Here is a 22,985-nt window from a genome sequence, read left to right on the forward strand (position 1 = left end):
GCACTTCACTAGCGGCTTTCCCAAAGCTTCACCATCGTATTTTTCCTTTCCGAGCAAGCTATGGAGAAATTTGATGCTAACATTCCGGAACATCATGTTGATTTCCTAATTTAAAAAAAAAAGAAAAAGCAGCAGAAGATGTCATAGTTATTATTGACTCGTTGGAGTATGGGAAGTAGCGAAAGAAACTGACCTTGATCATCGACACATGATTGAAGGTCGATAAATTCGATTTCCGACCCTAGCCATGGACAGATAACTCAGTAATCCAGGCTTGGGTTAACCAGTGCAGTGTTTCTATATGATTTATCGCATTGCATTTCGGACAGCAAATATTGCGAACCTACGATTCCAGAACATCATCTCAAGCTAGTACTTATTCTACAGAATCTGAGTATAAATAAAGAATCTGGTGTTGTAGGAGTCATAATGATAAACATTCAGGACAGGCATGCAAAGAAGTTCTGGGTCATTGTACATGGAAAGGAAGGTTAATTTTTTCAACTTTTCTTTGGACAGACAATAATTACAATAAGATTATCAATAAGAGCAACGCCCCGTCTGAGCATAATTCACTCTCCCCGCCAACACCTTGTTCCCCTTTTCAAAGAGATAAACAATTTCCAAGTCATGCTACTCTATCCTCCACGTAAGACAAGATTGAAACGTAACCATACCTCCCGCCAGGAATGTTTGGCAGCGGTGGCAGCGGCAGCAGCAGCACTATTCTTAATAAGTATAATCGATAACATCACTCCAGTCCACCTCTTGCTCAATGTTGAAGCCCAGCTTACGAATCTTTACATTCTCCACAACAACTATCAGCCGACAGACGAGTGTACAAGCGACATACCGTGCGACGACAAATGCTGCATCCTGCATGCTGATGAATAACATACCAGCCAAGACCACCAGCCCGAACAAGACATGAAGCGATGCACCAACATACAACGCCCAGACCAGCAACTGAAACCAATCGTCTTTCCCAGGCAGTCCTTCCCTAACATGCGCGACGAGTGGCGTCAACTCATCCATCTCCATCTGAAGTTTCCATAGGAGCCACTGCATCGGCGTGTCTGCCTGCGTTGAAGGTCCGCCAGAGACAGTGACGAGACGCCACATTGTCATCACTGAGACGATATGCACCACAAGCGCGAGGTACATCCACAGGGAAGGTAGCCATGAGGCAGGAGGCGAAAAACTGCAAATACACCAGCAGCCGAGCTGATAGGCAAGGTAGGCGTTGTTAGCCATACACCCCATGACAACAAGATAGACACCGAGGGGCCAAATAGTCCAGAAGATCTTGACGAAGCCAAGACAGATGCCGGAGATGAAGTTTTTATGTTTAGGATTGGAGATGTCATCATCGTATGATGCAATTGTTGACGGTATCGGAAAGGGTTTACCCATGCGCTTTACGGCCATGACGAAATCCCTTCCACGTTGCGGGCCCACTGCCGGTGTTCCTAGCGCAACCATCAACGCCAGGATAGGCTTACGAAGGCCCAGCATACTCGTTTGCACGGTTGTAGGGCCTATCAACCCAATGGCGGTAGGCGTGAGACCAAGCATCACAGAAACCGCATTCATCTCAGATTGACGGAACGATGGTGTGCTGTCGAGGAGACAGCCGGCTAGCGCATAGGCTGAATGAGGATGCGTACGGTAGAGATCCAGGGTGCTATTGCATTCATTGACCATCAAATCGATAAGTGTTTTGTTCCATGCGGGAAAGAACTGCTTGAATGAACACTGGGACCAGTCTGCGTCAAACATAGCGTTCTTGTCTCTTCAGGAAATTCGGGATGTGCTGTAATGTTACGCTTGCCGTCTGTTGTGGCCTCAATGTAACAAGTTCAGCTATGCGAGCGAGCGCCTTTTAAACAAGTTCAGGTATGCGGGCAAAAATCCATTCGGCCCCTGTACCACCACGGGGGGTTGCGGTTGCCATAGCTGCATCATCAACAGCATCTACCGCTGATACAGTGATTGTTACTGGCGCGGGGCCAAATGGCCCCGTACTCAGCTTTGAGGAGCGACCCGATACGAGGTCAGTAAGTGTGCCGCCGCCAACAGCACCCATTTTTTGTAAGCGCGCCACATTAATTACTGTATTTAAACCGGATTTGGGGCTGAAGCATTTTGCTGACTGCGCGGTCAGTAGAACCACCTTGTGTTTCCCCGCTGGTCGAACCAAATCTCGTCCAGTTTTTGCAATAACGGCAAAAAAAAAAAAAAAAAAAAAAAAAAAAAAGAATACAAGAAACAGAACTCTTTGTATGATGTTCTATATTAGAAGAATGGTCGATAGGTTTGAGAATGTTTTGGGTATATCCAGACGTCGTTGCTATGTTAAAATCATTTTCTTCCATAGTCTTTCACTGGCAAACTAACCGCAAATTCGAAATGGCATGTGGTAGAGGAGGAGCCCTCCAATATAACAATATCAAGGTTTTAGTAAAAATGGTTATTTCAATGCAACTGACAGGTTTAATCGGCAGCCCACTTGAAAGAGTGAAGAGCAGGTAATTGGTCTAGCAACACAAATTGACAGCACTCAACATGTTCTGCGTTCTTAGCTTCCGAATCAACAAAATCAATCTCAACTTCATTTTTGCAACATATAATGCATGTTATGCTATAGGCTACACCTTTCCATTTCGTAGATCAAGACAAGATATGACTTTTAGATGCGAGAGTGTAGGGAAAGGCTACTGTAATGACCAGATGCAAAGGAATTCTATTGTAATACAGATGTCCCTCTAAAATCTGAACGCACAATCACGATGGGCACAGAGAGCCGACTCGCCATGGACCTCAATAAGAACTCTCTAGTAGTTAAGGTGGGCGAAAGAGGCTAAAGGAAGAAAAGCCTTGAGGGTCCAACCATGTGGCGATTCAGCTATACTGGCGCTGCGAAATGACGCCCCGTCTCCTAGGGGGCGGACACAGCATGCCACAAAAGCAGTCCAATACCTCTCAGTCGTGTAGCCAATCATATTCTGAAACGCTGCTCTCAGCTGTTGGTGGCGAGACATATGATGGGTGCCAGTTGCACCCGATGATTTGGCCTCGTTGGGGTCCGCGTAGTGAGTATTGTCATGGTAGAAATGACTGAAAAAGGTAAATCCCCGTGTCTAGTGAGCTTAAGTCGTTATAATGGCCCACTAATACCTGCAACGTTTGCAACCTGGTAAAAGATATCCGCTACGCGGTGAGTCTTTCGCAACAGTCAATACAAAGACACAACCAAGCACCCATGATGCCAGAGTCTCCTCATGATTCCGATACCTCGCACGGCATCTGTAGTCTTGCTGGGGCAGTCTGCGATCATCGCCCGAGATTAGAGGACGAAAGATCTCTCATGAATGATGTCACTCAACTATTTCCAAGGACTTTCAGTCGGTCTGATGATGAGCGACCAAGCAACTCATATTCGGGCCATCGGACCATCGACGGCGAGGATCTTGCGGTTATTTGCGGCAGAGGGTCCCCATACATGCCCAGAATCGAACAAGACCGAGACGGTTATGCTGCAGTGGAAGTAGATGAGGACTGCAATATCACAGGACCGACCATGCTACGAACTGTTGACTCCATCGAACCCATTCAGGCCTGGGCTGAACATGAGCAGCATGTACTCCCCCAAACATGTCCCAAGAGCGACAAGTCGATAAAAGCCGAGAAACTGCAATACTGGAACCCATCCTGGTTATCAACTTCCGCCCTTCTCTCGTTCTGCATATCACAAGCAATTTTCGCTACCATAACAATCATTTTACGACAATGGTCCATCAGAGACCATGGCTTTCCCGTCTTAACCACGAACCACTATGCCTGGACATACGGACCTACAGTTATTTTGACGATTGTTGGAAGTATATGGACGCAAATCGAATACTGGTGCAAGGTGCTCCAGCCATGGCGCGAGTTGAAGAATCGACCAGGACCTGCCCAACGAACATTGCTTCTCGATTACGTATCACCTATCCTCCCGAATAATCTTTGCAAAGCGGTGCGCTTCAGGCACTTACCCGTTTTTCTCTCCCTGTTGGGTGGCTTAACACTGAAAATTGTCACGGTAGCTTCCACTGGTCTTTTGGCGTCTGGCCCTTCGCAAACAGTGTACAACAACATCGCCCTTGAGCTTGACTCAGAGTTTGTTGTCGATGAATATTTGAGGACTGGCGACCAAAATTCTGTATTGGAGTCTGTGATTGACTTTGAAGCGTACGCGCTTCTTACGGAGGGTCTACCATTCCCAGATGGCATCCAGTGGAATTTGGCCTTTCAACGGTTCAAGCTTCCTGCCGACGCAACTTTGAACGGCATATTGTCATCCATCGAAGCTACCGTGGACACCTTTCAACCCCTCAATCAATGCGAGGAAGCAAATGTAACCTTTGGTAACATAAGTACCCTGATTGGCGATGGCCTCCCGATCAGTCCCAACGTTTCGTGGCATTCCTGTCCTTCTATGCAGCCAGCAGACCTCAGCTTTGTCCCATATGCCAATTCCAGCCGCAAACTATACGGTAGTCCGGGTATCGTTCAATGCCCCCCTATGAGCGCATCACCATGGGGGCTCGTTACGTTATACGACCTACGATACAATCAGTCGTACATTCCCTCAGCTGCCTATAGATACGAAAAGAACAGTACAACAGGAAATTGGGCTCTCCAGATCATGCCGCCTACCGCAGTTGTATGCAATATCTCCTACCTCATGGTAAGGGCGAACGTGACATACGACCTTTCACAAACACCCGCTGCAGTTACTGTGGATTCTATCAACAGCCAGAGTAGCAATAACAGACTGCTCGAGAATCTTACACAAAGCATTTACGCCCAGCGTGTGCTTTACGACGCCGATGATATCGCTGACTTATTTGGCGATGTTGAGTCGGCTGGAATCGACGAACCTGATACTTTCTTCAATATATTGGCAATGTTGGCCAACGCTTCAACTTTTGAAGACCTCTTGGGCAACCACTCCAAAATGGCAGCAGCAGCAGCAGACACCTTCACTTACATAGGGGTACAAGTGGCCAACACATTCCTCATCACAAACACCTCGGGCCCTTTGGTGGGAAGGGCTAGTTCAATCTCAGCGAGACTTCTGGTGTCGTCCCTTGCGTCATGGACAATGTTCGCCGGGTTTTTACTCCTCGCAGCAGCAGGGATAAGCCTGGTGTTTGTTCGGCCAAAGGATGTCTCTCCATGTAGACTGGGGACCATCGGAGGAACTGCATTTATCCTATCCCAAAGTCCTGAGGTTCAGGGTTTACTTGGTCACTGCGGCCACGCAGAAGCGGATGACATCGCTGAGTCCATCGCTCTCTACAATTTCCAAAGCGAAGCTAGATGCTCCTGGAATGATAGATTCTGCATCACACCAAGCAGCAATGTTTTACGTGAAGCTGTCCGGAAAAGTCCGACGGCCGGAGATATCACGTGGTGGACACCGATACCGTTACGTCTCTGGCTTGCCATTATCAGTTTTACTTTACCAATAGTGATCATTACGGTTTTAGAAGCTCTGCAGCGTCTTTCAAGTCGCCCAGAGGGTATCATAATCCTAGACTCTCCGCATAGTCTTTTGGCAACATTTGGAACGAGAATTGTTCCATCGGCGGTGTTTATATGCGTTGCGCTTCTATACGACGCCTTCAAGTTCAACCTGGTCCTCTTGACCCCGTTTGCAAGACTGAAAAAGGGCAAGGCCAAGGCAAGCGAAAGTATTGATGAGAACCTGCTCGGACAAGTAGCAGTCGTGTCTCTGCTTTCGGCTCTGCGGCATCATCACTGGCCGGCAGCACTGGCAATGTTTGCCTCAATTATTGGGAGCTTCCTCACCATCGCAGCATCGGGTCTCTTCGTTGTCGACAGCAGCCCCGGGCCTGTGTCACTATCTGTCTTGCAGGTCGACCGCTTTGATCCTTCGTGGCCAAATAGTTTGACCGAAGACGGGGGCGCCGCCGCTCTTCTGCCCAGCTTCGCGATGCTAAACCTCTCATATCCGGCTTGGACTACGTTAGAGCTAACTATCCCGATGTTGAATCTGTCCTCAAGCACTACAGAGCGAATATCGTCGTCGTCACAGAGATCTATCAATCTTATCTTGCCTGCTCTAAGAGCTGAGCTAGAGTGCGAACTTGTTCAGGCAAACACGACAAGCGTCGGCTTCGACGCGTTAAGGAGTACGATTTTCATCGATAGCTCGACACAGACGCCAGCCACCTGCAACGTCAGTACGTCGAGCATCGAGTGGTCTGTGGCAGTATGGCTGCAAGGTGGTAATAATTGGATCGGACAGATGTTAGATTTGCACCCTGGAGAAACACCTAGCTTCGGAGAGTTTGAGTACCCCGGGCAGGAGAATAGCCCTCCTGGTTGCCCGTCGCTGGCGTTCACCTTCGGCAACTACTCGGGCGTTGACGACTCTCCACTATCACCACCTGATTTTCCATCACCAACACCACCCGACTTCTCATCATCACGGACCAACTTTTCATCATCACCAACAGACTTCTCGATCATGTCCTGTTATCAGCTTATGGCGCAAGTGCAGACCAACGTCAGCCTGAGCGTCCCAGACTTCGCAGTCATATCAGCTGTTCCGGACGAGTCCTCGGTCGAGTATCTCTCAAGCGGGCCAGACGGCCAGACTGCATTTTCCTGGCGCCCCCAAGCGGAGCTGAACATGAAGGTGGCTATTTGGAACGGGAATTTCGACTTTGGAGGGGTAGACGCTGCAGCTATGGCAGAGTATCCAAACGATCAATACTCCATTGACGCTTTCTATGCTCTGCTTTTGAGCAGAGGGACGCCCCCCGAGGACTTATGGGGACCACAGAACCGCGAGAGATACCTAGATGCTGTCCAGACGGTATACCGACAATACATGGCGCAGGTTGCTTCATTGATGATGCGAGTACCTCTCAACGTCACCGAGCAGGCTAGCGCTGTGAAGTACGAGGCGACTTGGATCGACCCAGACCGGGCAGTGCTCCGGCAGAACACACCATCCAAGCTGTTGCTGCAGATTATACTTGGTACAATGTCAGCATGTGGCCTGGCGGCGTATCTGATCATGGACACCAAGAAAGTGTTGCCGCACAACCCTTGCAGCATTGCAGGTATGGCGGCGCTGCTCGCTGGTAGCACGATGTGCGGCGAGGCCTTGGCAGATACAAGGACTTGCAACAATCGGTCTCGTCAGAGGTATTTATGGGGCTCTTGGCTGTTCAGTTTGGGTTGGTGGGATAAGGATGACGGGGCACCGCAGGCCTCCCAAAGGTTCGGCATTGACATTGGGGAGGCTCGAAGGGAATCACTAATGAAAGCAGACTGAGATGAGGGTTAAGGGATGATTGATGGTAGTATCATAGACGCGAAGTAATGATAGAAACGAAACCTCGAGAGGGTCTTGGAATAATGTGTATGGAAGACAGCCCGAGACCGTTAGAGCACATGAATAGAGGATTTGTCTCTGCGTTCTGCGTAACAATTACCTGGAGGTTCGTAGTTATGGCGGCACGAAATGTCCAAAACTCAATGATAGCGAGCTGGTTGTCTTCCCAACGGACGAAATTTAAGGTCGCCAGTGTACCGCGAAGAGAGCTCGTCCGCTGTACAACACCGCTACTACAGCAGCACATAGGCCATGCTTCTGCATCATCCGGATCAAAAGGAATACTGCAGATCCTATGACGCCGCTATGATGGTTTGTGTCACTCCCAGATGGGAGAGAACATTATGTAATTGTGTCTTACCTCTTCCAATGTTGGCCTGTGCGACGGCAGCTCGGCTTCGATAGGCTTTCACTGGCCAGCTGGCGTTTCAAGCTGGATGCAGAGGGTTGGTAATAATATTGGCCAGTCATTCAAAAAACCAAAACCAAAAACAAAACCCTGCCGTCTGATACTCACGGAGCAACGCAAGAATTATCTCTTGACCTTGCCTGCCTGTGCACTGACAGCAATCGAAATCTCGCAGGAAAACATCCCAGCGTCATAGATAGGCCGACAAAGTTTCCAGACGTCTTCAACAGTTGAGCGAACACAAGAGCCGAACCAGTCGTACCTATGGCTTTCAAGATCCTTATCAATGGAGCGGGCGTCGCAGGCACGGCTTTGGCTGCCATGCTCCTCTCCTCGCCTGTACGCGCCGCCGCCTACGCCATCACAGTGGTCGAGCGTGCCCCAGCACTGCGCACTGGCGGGCAGCAAGTCGACCTGCGAGCGCAGGGAATCCCAATTATGCAGCGTATCGGCCTGCTGCCGGCCATCAGGGCACGGTGCGCAGTGGAGGAAGGGCTCGCGCTCGTCGACACCCACGGTAGCTTCAGGGCGCTGCTGGGAAAGAACAAGACGGGCAGAGGCCGTCAGGCTCTGACAAGCGAGCTCGAGATTATGCGTGGTGAGCTGGTGGATGTGCTGTACCAGAAGAGCCTCGAGCTGGCTGCCAAGGGGCGGAAGCCGCAGGAGGCGTTACAATACGGATTCGGCAAATTCGCGACGGAGATGCACCAGCACAGGGACGGTGTCGATGTTGTATTTTCGGATGGCTCGAGAAGCAAGTTCGATTTGGTTGTTGGGGCCGACGGCCTGCGTTCTAGCACGCGTAGGATGGCTTTTGGTGCTCAGGAGGACCAGAGCACGTTTGCCTCTCTGGGTGTATACATGGCCTTGTTCAACATCCCGAGAGATGCCGCAGAGAACCAGCCCGAGATCGCCAAGATGTACAATGCCCCCGGCAGACGGTCCATCGCTACTCGTACTGGAGACCAGCCTCTCACACAGGTAGTCTTGAGCATCATGCATCCTAGTCGGAACTTGATCGGGTCCATGACAAAGGGCATTGACGAGCAGAAGGCGGCGTGGGCTGAGGCTTTTAGAGGGGCCGGGTGGAAGACGGATCAGCTATTGGACAACATGCTCAACAATGCCGACTTCTTTTACGCGTACGAGTCGGCCCAGATCAAGTTGGATCACTGGCACGATGGCCGCATAGCGCTTCTGGGAGATGCCGGGTACTGCCCTAGCCCAAACTCAGGACTAGGCACGACAGGTGCCCTTGTCGGAGCCTTCGTCCTAGCAGGAGAGCTGGCTAAGCAGCGCGAAGGCGATGTAGGCGCTGCGCTCCGGGGCTACGAGACTGTGTTGAAGCCTTTCGTTACCGAAATGCAGAAGCTACCCCCTGGTATACCGAGACTGTTCTACTACGAGACGCAGGCCGGGATCTGGCTCATGCATAGGATCATGGGAGCGCTCGTCGGATTGAAGATCGACAAGCTGCTCTACAGGTCTTTGCCTGAAGCGCAGGGGGACTGGGAGGTGCCAGATTATCCGCAGCTAGAGGTCGAAGGCGGAAGACAGTGCATCTGACGTGTCTAAAGCGAGAGGCTGCGTGGGCTCTAGACTCGTTCGTCTCTGCCTGAGATAATATGAATAAACAGCTCGCTGGAGCTCGATGAAACACCTAACTATTCTAAATTGGACGCTGAGTGGCGTTGGTCAAATCTATAATACACAAATCCGGCTCTCTAAGTGTCCGGTAGGACCCTAATTATGTGATGTCGCATGGCCATAACTCCTATCTCGCCGCGCTGACGCATGCACCATTCTTCTTAGCACCTAACATTAGGATTAATTAAGTCTTGAGCCTGCCACTTTCTCCACCACCTCCAGTATTAGCAGGCACTGCTCTCAACATACTATCCGCCAAGAGCCTGCTCGGCCATCGCCGCAAAAACCTCACCTTGGTCGCAACCCTCGCGCCTAGAAATCTCCTCTTGAGGTGCAGGCATCGCAACACGGTCTATTCCTCGCCCTTGGGAGCAGTATGCACGGTGGCAGAGCCTCCTGTTGAGGCCGTCACGGATGTTTTCCTGCCTTCCTGTACCACCGCCTCCTCCTCGTCGGCGGTCTTGACAGGAGTTGATTCTGGGTTGCCGGCTTCTCCTGGGGCCTTCAACATCTCCTGGCCGTTCGCCTGGGTTCCTTCCTTCCCAGCAGGGGATGGACCACCCTTCTTCTTGACAGTACGCCATTCCATAGCAAGGGCGCCCGGGATAGCGAGGCAGGCCATACACATGGCGACCACGAAGACGGTACGCAATGATCCATTATATGCCTCGAGTGCCGCAGAGCGGTTCTGGTTGTTCAGGCTGTCGAGGAAGTCCGTGGCACCGGTGTCTTGAACGGGGACGGAACCAAGGCCCGGGACCTTGGCGAGCCGGGTTCGCAGTTGGTTGTCAAAAACGTTCTGTCCGACCGAGACGAAGACTGCGCTGAATAGTGTTTGCCTGAGACGAGAAAGCGGAAGGGTGGCGTGTCAACACGAAGCAGCCAATATCTCATCTTACGACAGGTAGCACTGTCTTCTACATAGAGAGAGAGGGGGAGGAGGGGATATGTATGGATGACTCACCCGAAGAACATGAGCGATGCACCAATAGCCACGTCCTGCTTCGGCAGCACCGTCTGTGCCGCCATATTAGGAGCCTGTGAGACGAAGCCGAGGCCAAATCCGTACAGGACCTGATATCCGACCCATTGACCCTCCGAGGCATGAACCCCGAGGGTACACAGCAGACCAGCACCAACAGCAGCAACGCAACAGCCGAATATAAAGGATGGCGTGTAGTATCCGGTATAGGAAACCAGCTGACCGTTTGCAAGCGCCATAGCAGCAATGGGTAGTACCATGGCCAAGAGGTCTATACCGCTGGTGTTGGCAGACTTGCCCTGGATGGCCTGGAACCAGATTGGGAGGTAGTACACTGGAATATTTTTTCCCCTAGCATCAGAACGAGAACATTACTGCTACCAAATGTTGAGTAGGGCACTGACAGAATATGGTTTGGTGTGCTCCGCAGCATAAGCTTGACCAGAAGCCTGCGGCGATGCTGCGCTGCACAAAGACGCGCGGCGGCATGATGGCCTGGTCTGGGAGCCATACCTGGACCAAGATGAAGCCGATCAAGAGCAGAAAGGCGACGACGAATAGGCCAATAATACGTCCATCACCCCACTGCCACCCCGAACCAGTCAGCTTCAGCAGGCACCGAGTATATAGAATGCGCATGTATACATGTGTGTATGCATCTGCAGAATCGTTCAATCACAGACTTACAGAATACGTAGTGCCACCCCATTGTAGGACGAGACAGAGACAAATGATGCCGGGAACGAGGCAGACGAAGCCCAGGGCGTTGACCTGTCGTATCCTCTCCTTGAAAGGCACGTTGGAGCCCGGGTGATCGGGCAGGTGGAGGAAGAAAAACAACAACACCATGATCACACCTCCAATTGGAACTGATACGGACGCGTCAGTCAAGACTGAGCCGTCTAGGCTGCCAACATTCAAGACTTACGGTTGATATAAAAGCACCATCTCCAGGTAACGTACGTTGTAAAAGCACCGCCGACAGTCGGCCCAAGTACTGAAGCGATGCCGAATATAGCACCGAAAACACCTTGATACTTGGGCCTTTTGTGAAGAGGGACTGCATAGACAATAATAACCATCTGCAAGGTAGCAAGGTGTTAAGCCAGGTGACGGGGCAGCAGAGGGAGGACATTGACCTACAACCCCGGGGAGGATGCCGCCGGCTCCCAGGCCAGAGATAGCTCTCCCCCAGATGAAGGCAACCGAGTTGGGAGCTGCACCACAGAGGGCAGAGCCGGCCTCAAATACCAACAGAGACGACAAGAAGGTCACTTTGACGGGGAGGAACTTGTAGAGCTTGCCAAACACAAGTTGAAAGGCACAATTCGTAAGCAGGTAGGCAGTTCCATACCAACCAATATCGTCCTCGGAGTGGAAGTCATTGGTGATCTGAGGAATGGCGGTCGAGATGATGAGTTTATCCTGCCATGTTTACCTGTTAGTCAGGATCCCCAGTGAAGAGTAGGGGTGACGGGTGTGCTTGGAGTTTGTGGTCTGCCTGCACCACAGCGCTTCTGTGACGTACCAAGGATACTAAAAACATTGCTGAGAATGCGGACAGCATGAGCAATACGAATTTGAGCCCCGTGGGCGCGTTGGTCTCGCCATCATTACCCTTTGCGTCTTGCTTCTCGTCCGTTTGTGGTTGTGCTGATAGTGGTGGAGGAGGTGTGGGCTGTTTGTCCTGCGGGGAGGCCATCTTGATACAGAGGGCACGCACGATACAGGACTGAACAAGGTGGCGTGAAAGGCAGGCTTCGATGGCGGCGAAAAGATGGAAAGAAGCCTGAGGAAGACTCAGAAAGTGCGAAGTGTAAAGAAAGGGCGTTTGGTGTGTTGTGAATTCCCTGAAATAAAGGATAAGGCTCGGATGGATTTTGAGGTTCGGGCCTTTGATTGTCCCGTAATGAGGTTACACAAAAGAAAAGAAAAAATGAGAAATGAAAGTGCAAGACCCGAGTGGCTTTAACAGGCGGGAAACGCTCTAGTTGCAGACCGCGCATGTCTTACCTTTGTTCTCAGAGGCTTCGCCGCATAGCTACTGTCATAAGTGACGTCGCCTGTACTTAGATTCCAGTCTCAGCTGGCCTCCCGATTCGAAAGTGCGTTTTGGGACTTTTTCATTCTTCCATTTTCCCCACCGAGCTCTTTGTCTCACATGTGTGTGTTAAACAGTCCGGCTTCCGGGATTTGCCCAGATTGACACTAACGCAAAAAGGGCATAACAAGGGATAAAATTAGCTGGCGATGTAAATGACAGAGAACTTTGGTTCTTTCAGTATTCACTTATCAGACTATTAGAGCTGATCAACAAGTGTTCTGCATCCCTGATATTCTCTGGAACCTTGATCAAATGACCTTGAGAATGTAATTTCTGAGGAAATTTCGAGGATGAACATGAATCTGTCAAGTTCTTTAGTCTCACTCGTCATACTTTCTGCCTCTGGACGAGCTCGACCTGCAGTGTGCTGCAGTAACCTGGGTGCACGATCATTGCTACGTATATATGGGTTGCTTATCCTGGAACACAGGCTCGCTATTATCGTCATATTCTTTGCAAACTCATAGAGTGCCAATGCATAAGCCGTGATGATATCCTGCTGAAGTTTGACTCAGCGCATGCTGATGGATGAGTGACAATTAATCTGCGCCGCCCCAATCCACCACTATTTCCCGCAGTTTCAGCCCAGAGACCTGAGTACTGAACGGAACCAACATTTGTTTTTATAACTATGACAATCTTGGTAATGCTGATCGTGATCCTCATTTACTGCTATAAGCCTCATTCTCGAACTCCTTCAAGCTTTGACGCAAGCGTTCGTGATCCCACTTCATAGAATCTAGGTATAGCTTTTTGTTGTATCAATGAATGTCAATGGTATCTTAGTCGGTGAAGTTGCTCGATGGGATGATCTTGTAAGTTCTCAGATCATCAGCCAGAGTGAGGTTCTTGTTGCTCTTGTGTTAAGCGATGACCTCTCTTGATTTGAGTATATAGTCTATCTTTCGAGTCCCTGTATCGGGCGGTGATAGTCAAAATAGAACCGGGGGTCTCAATTGTTGGATCCTTAGAATGTAACTATGAAATGTACGGCCAAACGCTGAAAGAAATGGCCGACAGGGGGTCGTTTACGAAGGGGCCTGTTACTATTCTCGTGAAGGAGAACAAACAGTGACAGGGAAGGACGACGATGATGGTATTATTGACAGCAAAGAATGCAAAGATCTCATACACACACACATATGGCTTAGGCAGGGAAATGTGGAAAAGAGCAAGGCATCACCGTATGTAGAGCCAGCGTCTCTCCAGTAGTCAGCGGCAAGGCTGGTATCTCGAGCCATTGTGCGTCTTGGACAGAGCTGTGCTCATACCAGGGCGATGAGTATCGTCTCCCCACCTTAAAACTTTGCACCGATGATATCAGGGCGACTTCAGACTGGTTGCGCGAGCGGGGATTTGAGGGAGGGGAATGTGGCAGCATGAGGATTGCGATGATATGGCAGGCTCCCTGTAGAAGGTGACAATCGGTGGAAGGAGGACAAAAGGGCCGATTCAACCATCTTGTACCACCCCAGTCTGATTCATTGATTCTTTATGGAAGATTATGGTTGTTTCAGACTTGGTGCGGGAGATTACCCCGAAGCACCTTGTTCAGTTGAGCATGGGATGACAATAGACCGATATACCTTGCTGACTGAACCTTCCTGGAAGATACTGTTCTGAGTGGGAGCATTTCTTTACCTAAGATTAGCTCTCGTCAGAAGCCTTGCAGCGCCACAGATCATAGCAATCGACTCCCGCAAGTATTAATGAATGACTATGGGCAGAGTTCGTACTCAGATACTCCAGCTGAGCTTACCGTAGAGTGGAATCTTGCATCGGTTGCTTTCAAGTATTTCAATTTCTGTTATAAAGCGTAGTGGCTTTGACTGAGTGATATTTCCTGTCAGTAGGCCAGAACTATCGTCTGTTAGATAGGTTTATTATGGGCAGTACGACTGGTTGTAACTGGTCAAGTCTTTTCGTGATCTCTCATCATAAATGAGAGTAATTCTGCCGGTAAGAGAAACAAAGCCTATATTTTTTACGGCGAAATCTTCAGTCATGAAACTTTTTTGGCGATACTGTTCTGTCTTGACAGCCCTCTCGTCATCTCATCGGGTGGGCTTTTTGTACAACATGGGTTGTCTACTATTATACACCTGAATAAACTTCTTTGAAACTCTCCTGCATCGCTAAATCACTGAAGAAGATGCGAAATATGTACCAGATACTATGCCCGTAGATGTTTTTGAAGCTTACACCGCTATAATAATCAACCCGGCGACGTGGAAGCCACTTAGATGCAGTTTGTGGCCTATGTTTTCGCCTCGAAGTAATTTATGTCATACTAATTTCAGTAAAAGAGTCGATATTCCGTCCTGTAGGTACAGATACGATCCTAGTTGTATTTCAGTATTTATAGGCAATGTTCATCTATGATACGGGCCACATGTTCCCTTCACGACCATCCATGCTTCGTCAAAGGCTTTCACTAATTCGTCCGGCAATGCACCGTTCTCTAGACTTGTCAGGTTCGTTTCCAGCTGTTTTGCACTGCTTGCGCCAACGATGATCGCATCAAGGCCGTCATCCTTCAACGAGCTGTGGTGGCTTAGCCATCTGAGTGCCGCCTCGGAAGTTGTCAGGCCTAGCTTTTGTGCTACCGGTCTTACTATGTCCAGAGCAGCAAAACAAGATTCATTCCAATACATTCCACGAAAGCCCCGCCCTTGCGCCTTGGCTGGATCGAACCGGCTGCCCGGCTCGTGTTGAGTGGTATCACGCTCGTACTTGTCCGTCAGCATCCCACCAGCCAGGGGACTGAAGGCATAGAAGGCGATCCCATAGGCTCGGAGGCAAGGGAATAGTTCCGGCTCAGCCGAGCGTTGAAGTGCGTTGTAGGACCCCTGGTAGACATCCGGCATCTTCCAGCCATTTTGGATACACAATTCCTAGCAGTCACACAAGGAGAGTCAGCTCTTAGCCCATTTCATCTAATGCTGATGATCATCAAGGACTATTTGTTCACTAGAGCAGCTTACGCAGATCTGAGCAACTTCCCATGCAGCATAGCTGCTGATCCCAAACCGCTTGAACAAGCCTGCCTTGTAGAGGTCGTTGACGGCCTGAAGAGTCTCTTTGTACGGCGTATCATGCTACAATCATACTAGAGAGTGAGCAGGTACCTCAAAAAATTCCGACAGAGAGAGTGGGGGATCTTTTCCGCCGGGGGGAGGGGGGGGGCCTCATACGTCTGGCATGTGCAGATACCACAAGTCGACCGTATCGGTCTGCAGCGCCTGAAGGCTGTCTGTGAGGCCTCGCTGAAGGTCTTTTGTCTTGTGCGAGTATGGGTTGGGTCCGGACCGGCGGGGGCTGAGCTTCGTGCCCATTACTATGTCACGTCCTTTCCAGTCTAGTTGGCCGAGAAGCTCCTCAGAGGCTCCGTAGATCCGTGCAGTGTCAACCTCGTTATACCCAGATTTCTGCAGCATGTCCAACATAATTGTGAAGTCTCTCAGGTCGTGCACACGGGCTACTTCAGTGCCTATAAAATGTATTTATCACAAATGAGTGTACTTTTTTCAACGCAGAGAGGAAAAGAGGAGGGGGTAGGAGTTTGAAAGTGGTGATTGGCAAAGGGAGGAAGCGTTGATGTAATGTGCTGAGGGCCGGCTACCTTTCTTGCCCAGCGTCATGGCGCCGAGTACTATCTTGACTGTGGTCTTGCTTCCAAGGTCAGTGTTGGCGATATGAGCCACCCCACTGGAATTGGTACTGGAAGCCATAGTATTGAATGCAATTGATATTGGATGAATATTCTGGTTGTTATGGTTCTGCTCACGCAGCTCTGCTTCCGAGGCTAGACCAGCCAGACTCTGGTCAGGTCTAAATAGTCCCGCTTTACAAGAAGCTCCGGGTTCCATATCCCGAGCATGTACATTTGAGCAGGTTATCGAACTCGAGTAAAGCCCGAAAATGTCATCAGCAAGTGTTGTTATCAACGAGATCCACTCTTGACTTGTGTTACAATAGCTGCTCATTCATACTTTGGATCTCCGGGCCTTTATAAGCAGCCAAGATTACTGTTTGGGGCAATTCAGTAAAGACTTTTTCTTTATTTATTCCGGCATGTTTCTATGCGAAACATCATATTATCAGCCGAGTAATTTGAGCTGGTATTAAACAAACAACTAAGTGCGTTTCGGGACATACTCAAGCGTATTATAATACTGTCATTTTGCTGTGTGGCTCTTTTCAGAAGCGCAGTGCTTTGGAACGAGGACCAAAAAACTTTCGCAGAACATAGAAGCAGATGCATTCTGTATCATTGGAATATAAAGAGTTACTTAAGTAAATCCCTAAGTATTGTTCAAGCTGTTTACAAGCTGTTAACTGGAATACGCTTCGGGATCTTTCCAATAACGCAACAACTAAGCCTACTAAATCGTCTGATATGTAAGTTTGTTAGAGTGTTTTTCGAGCATTTTCGGTATTATTCAGACTCAACGGTGAAAAGATCTTCTCGCCTTGCTACCAGAGCTCTCAATTCCACGAGGATATGCAGAGCAGGGGTTGGTCTACAAGTCCTTGGTTCGGTTGAAAGCGTTTCTCGGTGTCATGTTGGATGTATATTCCCCCCCCCCCCCAACCCAACGGGAGAATAAAAACTCCGCGGGAGAATTTTGGCTCGAACAATTGTAATCATTCCTCGGTCTTCTGGGCAGCTGAGAATTCACCCGACGTCGACGCCGCAGAGTAGCGGTCCAGTACCATTTAGACCCAAAGGGGGCAGCATATGAAGCAGCTGCGCACTATTGCATCTCGCTAGAACCTGACTAAATGATTGCATTTGCGAGAACACTCATAGAAACGAGGGCAGTGACAAACACATTGCTGCCTGCTGTTTAGTAAATATTCACCTATCTAGACTCGTGGCTAGGACTAAGCTGGGCTATGAAGCTGCAGCTGCGCGCCGGAGTCTCGTTCACACAACAGCCCGAGATCTCCACGGCTTTTGTCCATCTCCCACAGTGTGGATAGTACGTACTACTATGGTTTCATACTGAAAGAAAAGTCACCCTGGTCGCGTACTTTGTGGCCCGTGCGTCTTGTGTGCTGCTGTACCCTCTTGATGGTATCCCGCCATTCAACTACATAGTACTGTACCTGGGGGCCGCAGCGAATAAAGCTCCACAGAACCTGGCCAGGGTACCCAATATTACCCATCATACCATAGTAATTAACACCAGACGTCAGCCCACATTGACTATTAAATACTGGGGATCGTCTGCTCCTGTAATTGCTAGAATGGATAGTTATGAAGTTTAGCATGGTGTGGTGCTACTAGACTTAATTTCCTTGCAATCTCGGCTCGGCATTTACTGTTTCAGATTGGATTCGATGCTGCCTACAGCACGTACTAAACCAACGGCTGCTGCCGATAGGGGAGCGACACGATCCTCCCAGTCGCTCAGGAGGCCAATATGTCGTATTGAATTGCTCTCACGCATCCCAGTAGCATCTCCATAAAGCCCTGCTTAGAACTAGCAGAATCCCTCGTCGACACGCTGTGGGCATGGCTGACTATGTACGACCATATGGTAGGTTATGTTCATACATAAGCAAAGAACTCGTGCTCGCGCCGAAGGGCACGATGTGAACAAAGCACATTCCAATTATTGAGTATATCATGGCGCACGGGTGCAGACCTTCCCGTTGAAGCATGAGAGCATCAGTTTACCGTTCTTTACTATCTTCTTTATTTTTACTATTCAGTGTCTGTCTTTCAAGATGGCAAGCCGATCCTTCAACATGCCTCGTTCGTGTGTTTTCCTACTTCCTTTCTTTCAGTCTGTCGTATCATTCAACCACCCAGGTCTGCTGGTCACAGACTCAGAATTAGCCCGTGCGAAGATTAACATTGCTGCTGGTCTGGACCCCTGGCTGAGCTCATGGAACGAACTCACCAGCATTTCCTTCGCGGATGCTTCGTACCAAAGTAATGCTGTCAGCGCCATCTACCGGAGCGCGGACGGTGTTAATGCCGAAAACGGAGAGCTGTTGTGGCATGACATTGCTGCCGCTTTTGCCCTGGGCCTGCGCTGGAAGATCTCAGGGAACGACTCCTATGCTGACACTGCCGGCTGGATTCTGACCTCGTGGGGGCAGACACTCACGACGCTTGGCGGTGGCGGATCGGACAAATACCTCACCTCTGGTCTGCAAGGATACGAGCTGGCCAATGCTGCTGAGTTGCTGCGCGACTACGAACCCTTCGCTGCAAACTTGTCCATCGTTACCGACATGCTGCACGATGTCTTCCTTCCACTCAACGAGTTGTTCCTCCGGCACGAGGATCCAGCTGAACACAATGTACTCCACTTCTTTGCCAACTGGGAACTTGCCAACATTGCATCCATGATGGCCTTTGGCGTTCTCACGGACAACACTACAGCATGGGACTTCGCCGTGAACTATCTCAAAAACGGGACGGGAAATGGCGCGATCAATCATGCGGTCACGAATCTTGTCGTGGAACCAGAAACGGGCAATCTCCTCGGCCAGGGTCAGGAGGAGGGTCGTGATCAAGGCCACTCCGTGCTTGACTTCCAACTCCTTGCAGCTATCGCTCAGCAGGCGTGGAACCAAGGCGAGGACCTCTTTGCCTTCAACAACAGCCGTATTCTCCAAGGGTGAGTGTTGAAACGAGCTCTGGAGTGAGCCGCGTACTAGACTAATCGGGAGATGATACAGTGCCGAATACTTTGCCCGGTACAACCTGGGTTACGACGTCCCCTTCGAGAACTACACCAACGGTATAGTGAGCTATTCGACAATCAGCAACGCCTCCCGGGGAGCGACACGCCCAACATGGGAGCTGTTGTACAGCCATTATACTGGAGTCAAGGGGCTAGACGCGCCCTGGACAGCGGAGTACTTGAACTATACCCTCAACGCCTATGGAGGTTTTGAGGGAGGAGCAGGCTCATTGGGCGAGGGCTCGGGAAACTACGACGGATTAGGATGGGGCTCGTTACTGTACCGTGGCGACACCGCTGCCACGCTCGCAAATAATACTGCCGCGTCTGCCTCCGCCCCGCTCACCAACACTGCCACCACCCAGTCTTTGTCCGCCGCATCGACGAGGCAGGCTGTCCAGTCCGAGGCTACCAACCTATTGAGCGCCACCATACCAGCGTCCTCCGCCTCACTTTCAGCCACGACATCACATACATCTGTCGTCACTCTGTCCACTTCAATGTTGATTGCAGCTTCGTCGTCTGGAAAGGAGACCATTGCGGCTTCTACAGCTACGGCCAAACACAACGGTGGCCACTGTCGCAGACAGAGACTCGAGTAGGTCTGCCGGCACAGTGCTAGATGACCACTTACAGAGGAGTCCATGAAAATGTTGCGGGGAAAGATGACTGGAAGGCCATCGGTCAGATGAGACTGCCGGCTGTGAGGGCATAAAAAGGGGTATTCTGTGCTTGAGGACTGGTCAAATTCCTGTTCATTTCCTTTTTTGATAGGTAGCTACACCTGGCCAACAATGCGAACAAGACATTTCCCCCCACAAACGTTTCCTATTGGTGAATGTCCAATGCTCTTAAGGTTCGTCTCGGAAATCCTATTTGTGGTGGGAAGGAAGAGCCATTTGATGTACTGCTCGTCAAGATCTATCCTGTATTAAGAACCAAGAAATTTGTGCAGAGCTATGCCCAACTACTCACACTGCTTAATTATAACGACTGAATATGTGTGTTACTGGCAGTTTGCAGAAACAGCTTCAGTAATAAGGAGAAACGTATGAGCTGAGCACGTGGAAGTGGCTGAATGAGTATTGAGATTGAATCTATCTAATACAAAAGGAAGATCTTCTAAGTAACTAAACCAGGCTCTGAGATGGTTTATGAGGAGACCAAAACAGAGGGTTAGGGTTAAATATGCCCCATTTTTCACACACCCCCCATCTGACTGGTTAGATATGCCAGAAAAGTGAGTTTTTTGTAGAGTTTCTGCAAATGCATTTAAGCTTATATAAGCGCGTTTTACAGTCGCCTTGCCTTCTTCCAGTTCTCTTTCTTTTTCAATTAGCTCTTTTTCTATCTGTTTTTAAGGTTTTTGAAAGCCTTTGCGTATTAATATGCTTCTTCTAGTTACTTCAGATTTCTCGTTAGGCGAGTCTAATGTTTCTATTCCTCTTAGCGAGCTTAGTATAGCTGTTTCCGATAATAGCAACTCTGCTAAGAGCAAGATCTATATAGCCTCTTCTAATTCTTCTTCCGATATGAAGACTGATGAGGATCTCTTAGATGCAAATCTTAGCTTTCCTGCTAGCATATCTGAGTTGCATAATGATTTCTTGATAGCTACAGAGAAGAGTGCAAGCTCTGTTTAGCTTGTCTTGATTCTAACTGCTGATTAGCATTCTCTTCCTAATATAAGTATAGAAAGAGCTATTTGGAGATTGGTATAAGCTGAACTAATTGTTCTTGTTTCCAGGAATAGCAGTCTAGCCTGCCTGCTTCAAGTTCTCAAGCTTCAGTTGAGTTATTTGCTGCTTATGCTAATACTCTGATTTTGCATTCTTTGGTTGATAGTGCCTCCGATTCAGTTGGTATTGGTTTTTCTAAGCGCTTTAATGCTGGTTCTATAGAGATTTCTAGCTTGTTTATTGATGATGATGATAATAATAATGAAAATAGCTCTATGCTTCTTCAGAAGGCGCTTAAGACTGTAGATTTGTACTGCTTTTTCTTCCAATGTTTATCTAGCTAACTCTTTTTTAAGCTTTTAGTAGCTTTTCAAGTTTTAGACTAGTTGTAACAAGGCTTGTTACTGAGCAGGATATAGCTTGTTTGAGATTCCAGGATGCATTGATGCAGAAGCTTTAGCAGAAGCGCCTCGATATAGCTGCTGAAAATGCTGCTAAGTTAAGAATTCCTCAGTTGCAAGCTAAAAAGACTTTTCCAGTAGCTATCTCTTCCAATACTCCTGCTGCAGATTTCTCGAAAAGCTAAGACGATGCTTTCTGGGGTGCTGTTTGCAATGTTTCATATATTAGCTGTATTAAGAATCTGGCTGCAAGCAGCTCTGATGGTTTCTATTATAATCAGAAGAATTTATCTGCTGCTTGCTATGCTTAGTATTCGAAGAATTACAAGTATATTCCAATCTCTTTCTATCTTATGCTTTTTATAGATAAGCTTTATATAGCTAAGCATATGCTTGCTTCTGCTAAGAAGATGAATGCTTCTATGCTCTTGAAGAAAAGGATACATACTGGAGTAGAGAAGGAAAACTTTATTCTCAACCTTGCTTCTCTGGGAATCCGATCCAAGCATGCTGTATAGGCTTAGAAAGCTGCTTTTGAGCATTTTGAAGCAGGCAAGTTTTCGAAGGTTGATAAGCTGCAGAAGCAGATTGAAGTGCTTATGGAAGAGCATAATATGCTTCTTGCTAAGCAGGAAGCTAATTATAAGAAGGCAGTTTTATGCTCTGCTAAGAAGAAGAAGGCTGTAGTTTCAGCTAAGAAGAAGGGAAAATAAGCTGCTGTTCAGTCTATCTTGCATTCTGTTGATAATCATTCTGTTAAGTCTTACTGTAAATAGTATCTGAAGTATAAGAAAGCTAAAGCTGATATTGAAGCAGTATTAGCTACTCTTTATTCTCTATCTAAGAAGTAAGCTCTATTTAAGCTTAGATATGCTTTAGGCTTTGATAGATAATTGAGTTTTTTTTGTAATTAAATTCTTTAGTTCGTTGTTTGATAAAAGCTGCATGCTTGATTTGTATGTTTCTGAATGATACTCCTGAGCTATAAGCTTTTGTTTTTGATTTTGATAAATAAAATTTAGTAATTAAGAGTATTTAAAAGAAGCTAATGTAAGATTGAGTTGCTTATTTATATCTCTTTAGATTTCTTCTTAGTTCTCTAATTTAAAATATAGCTAATATTCTAAAGATTGAAGAGCGCTCTGAAGTATTCGAACTGCGCTCGATTGAGATTCTTGGTTAGTTTATTAGCTAGTATGCTTTGTATTAGTATATATAAGATCTGAAATTTGCTCTTTTAAAATTTCTGCTTAAGCTACATTTAGTATATATTCATATAGCAGAGCTTTATATTTATCCTTTCATACTCTGTAACTATTAGCTGTATAGCTTATTGATTATTACAGAAGATATTTTAGAGCTTACTAAGATTTAAAATAAGATTTCGAAAGAAGCATTGTAAGGCGATTGTTTTCTTAGCTATAGCTAAAAGAGCATATAGTTCAGCTTTTATAGTTAAGATGATTACTAAGCTTTGCTTTGTTGCTTTCTATTATATAGGATTTCCAAATAAGCTAAAGATATATCCTTGTAAGGATTTTCGGTTCTTTGCATTATTAGCAAAGAAAGCATCTTCAGCGATTAGCAGAGCTTAAGCTTTAGAATAGCTTCCTCTATACTGGATTGCTAGAAATCTTGTCTT

At 48.2% G+C, this 22,985-nt stretch overlaps 6 protein-coding genes across 6 annotated transcripts; 3 read left to right on the plus strand and 3 right to left on the minus strand.

Annotated features, from left to right (window-relative positions):
• Positions 1–729: 729 nt before the first annotated feature.
• Positions 730–1,779, minus strand: M406DRAFT_53338 (uncharacterized protein; the record flags this gene model as incomplete). The annotated part of the gene is made up of 1 exon (XM_040924518.1): positions 730–1,779. One exon carries the CDS (start codon positions 1,777–1,779, stop codon positions 730–732), a length of 1,050 nt encoding a protein of 349 aa, XP_040773075.1.
• A 1,144-nt stretch (positions 1,780–2,923) lies between these two features.
• Positions 2,924–7,357, plus strand: M406DRAFT_76212 (uncharacterized protein; the record flags this gene model as incomplete). The annotated part of the gene is made up of 2 exons (XM_040925943.1): positions 2,924–3,092; positions 3,204–7,357. The coding sequence occupies 2 exons, from the start codon at positions 2,924–2,926 to the stop codon at positions 7,355–7,357; spliced, it is 4,323 nt and encodes a 1,440-aa protein (XP_040773076.1).
• Positions 7,358–8,090: 733 nt separating this feature from the next.
• On the plus strand, positions 8,091–9,392 carry M406DRAFT_263696 (FAD/NAD(P)-binding domain-containing protein; the record flags this gene model as incomplete). Its single annotated transcript, XM_040917609.1, has 1 exon — positions 8,091–9,392. One exon carries the CDS (start codon positions 8,091–8,093, stop codon positions 9,390–9,392), a length of 1,302 nt encoding a protein of 433 aa, XP_040773077.1.
• A 36-nt stretch (positions 9,393–9,428) lies between these two features.
• M406DRAFT_357338 (MFS general substrate transporter) lies at positions 9,429–12,218 on the minus strand. Its single transcript, XM_040923651.1, has 7 exons — positions 11,984–12,218; positions 11,599–11,880; positions 11,384–11,537; positions 11,143–11,324; positions 10,860–11,040; positions 10,438–10,789; positions 9,429–10,312 (listed from the first exon to the last, which is right to left on the minus strand). The coding sequence occupies exons 1-7, from the start codon at positions 12,155–12,157 to the stop codon at positions 9,826–9,828; spliced, it is 1,812 nt and encodes a 603-aa protein (XP_040773078.1). The 5' UTR covers positions 12,158–12,218; the 3' UTR covers positions 9,429–9,825.
• Positions 12,219–14,856: 2,638 nt separating this feature from the next.
• On the minus strand, positions 14,857–16,327 carry M406DRAFT_357339 (aldo/keto reductase). The gene is made up of 4 exons (XM_040923652.1): positions 16,182–16,327; positions 15,754–16,049; positions 15,544–15,657; positions 14,857–15,453 (listed from the first exon to the last, which is right to left on the minus strand). The coding sequence occupies exons 1-4, from the start codon at positions 16,288–16,290 to the stop codon at positions 14,932–14,934; spliced, it is 1,041 nt and encodes a 346-aa protein (XP_040773079.1). The 5' UTR covers positions 16,291–16,327; the 3' UTR covers positions 14,857–14,931.
• Positions 16,328–18,337: 2,010 nt separating this feature from the next.
• On the plus strand, positions 18,338–19,550 carry M406DRAFT_229771 (chondroitin AC/alginate lyase; the record flags this gene model as incomplete). The annotated part of the gene is made up of 2 exons (XM_040915819.1): positions 18,338–19,197; positions 19,259–19,550. Coding segments are annotated over 2 exons (1,152 nt in total), but the record flags the coding sequence as incomplete, so codon positions are not given.
• Positions 19,551–22,985: the final 3,435 nt, after the last annotated feature.

The sequence above is a fragment of the Cryphonectria parasitica genome, assembly GCF_011745365.1.
Source record: "Cryphonectria parasitica EP155 unplaced genomic scaffold M406scaffold_7, whole genome shotgun sequence".
NCBI classification, from domain to species: Eukaryota; Fungi; Ascomycota; class Sordariomycetes; order Diaporthales; family Cryphonectriaceae; genus Cryphonectria; species Cryphonectria parasitica.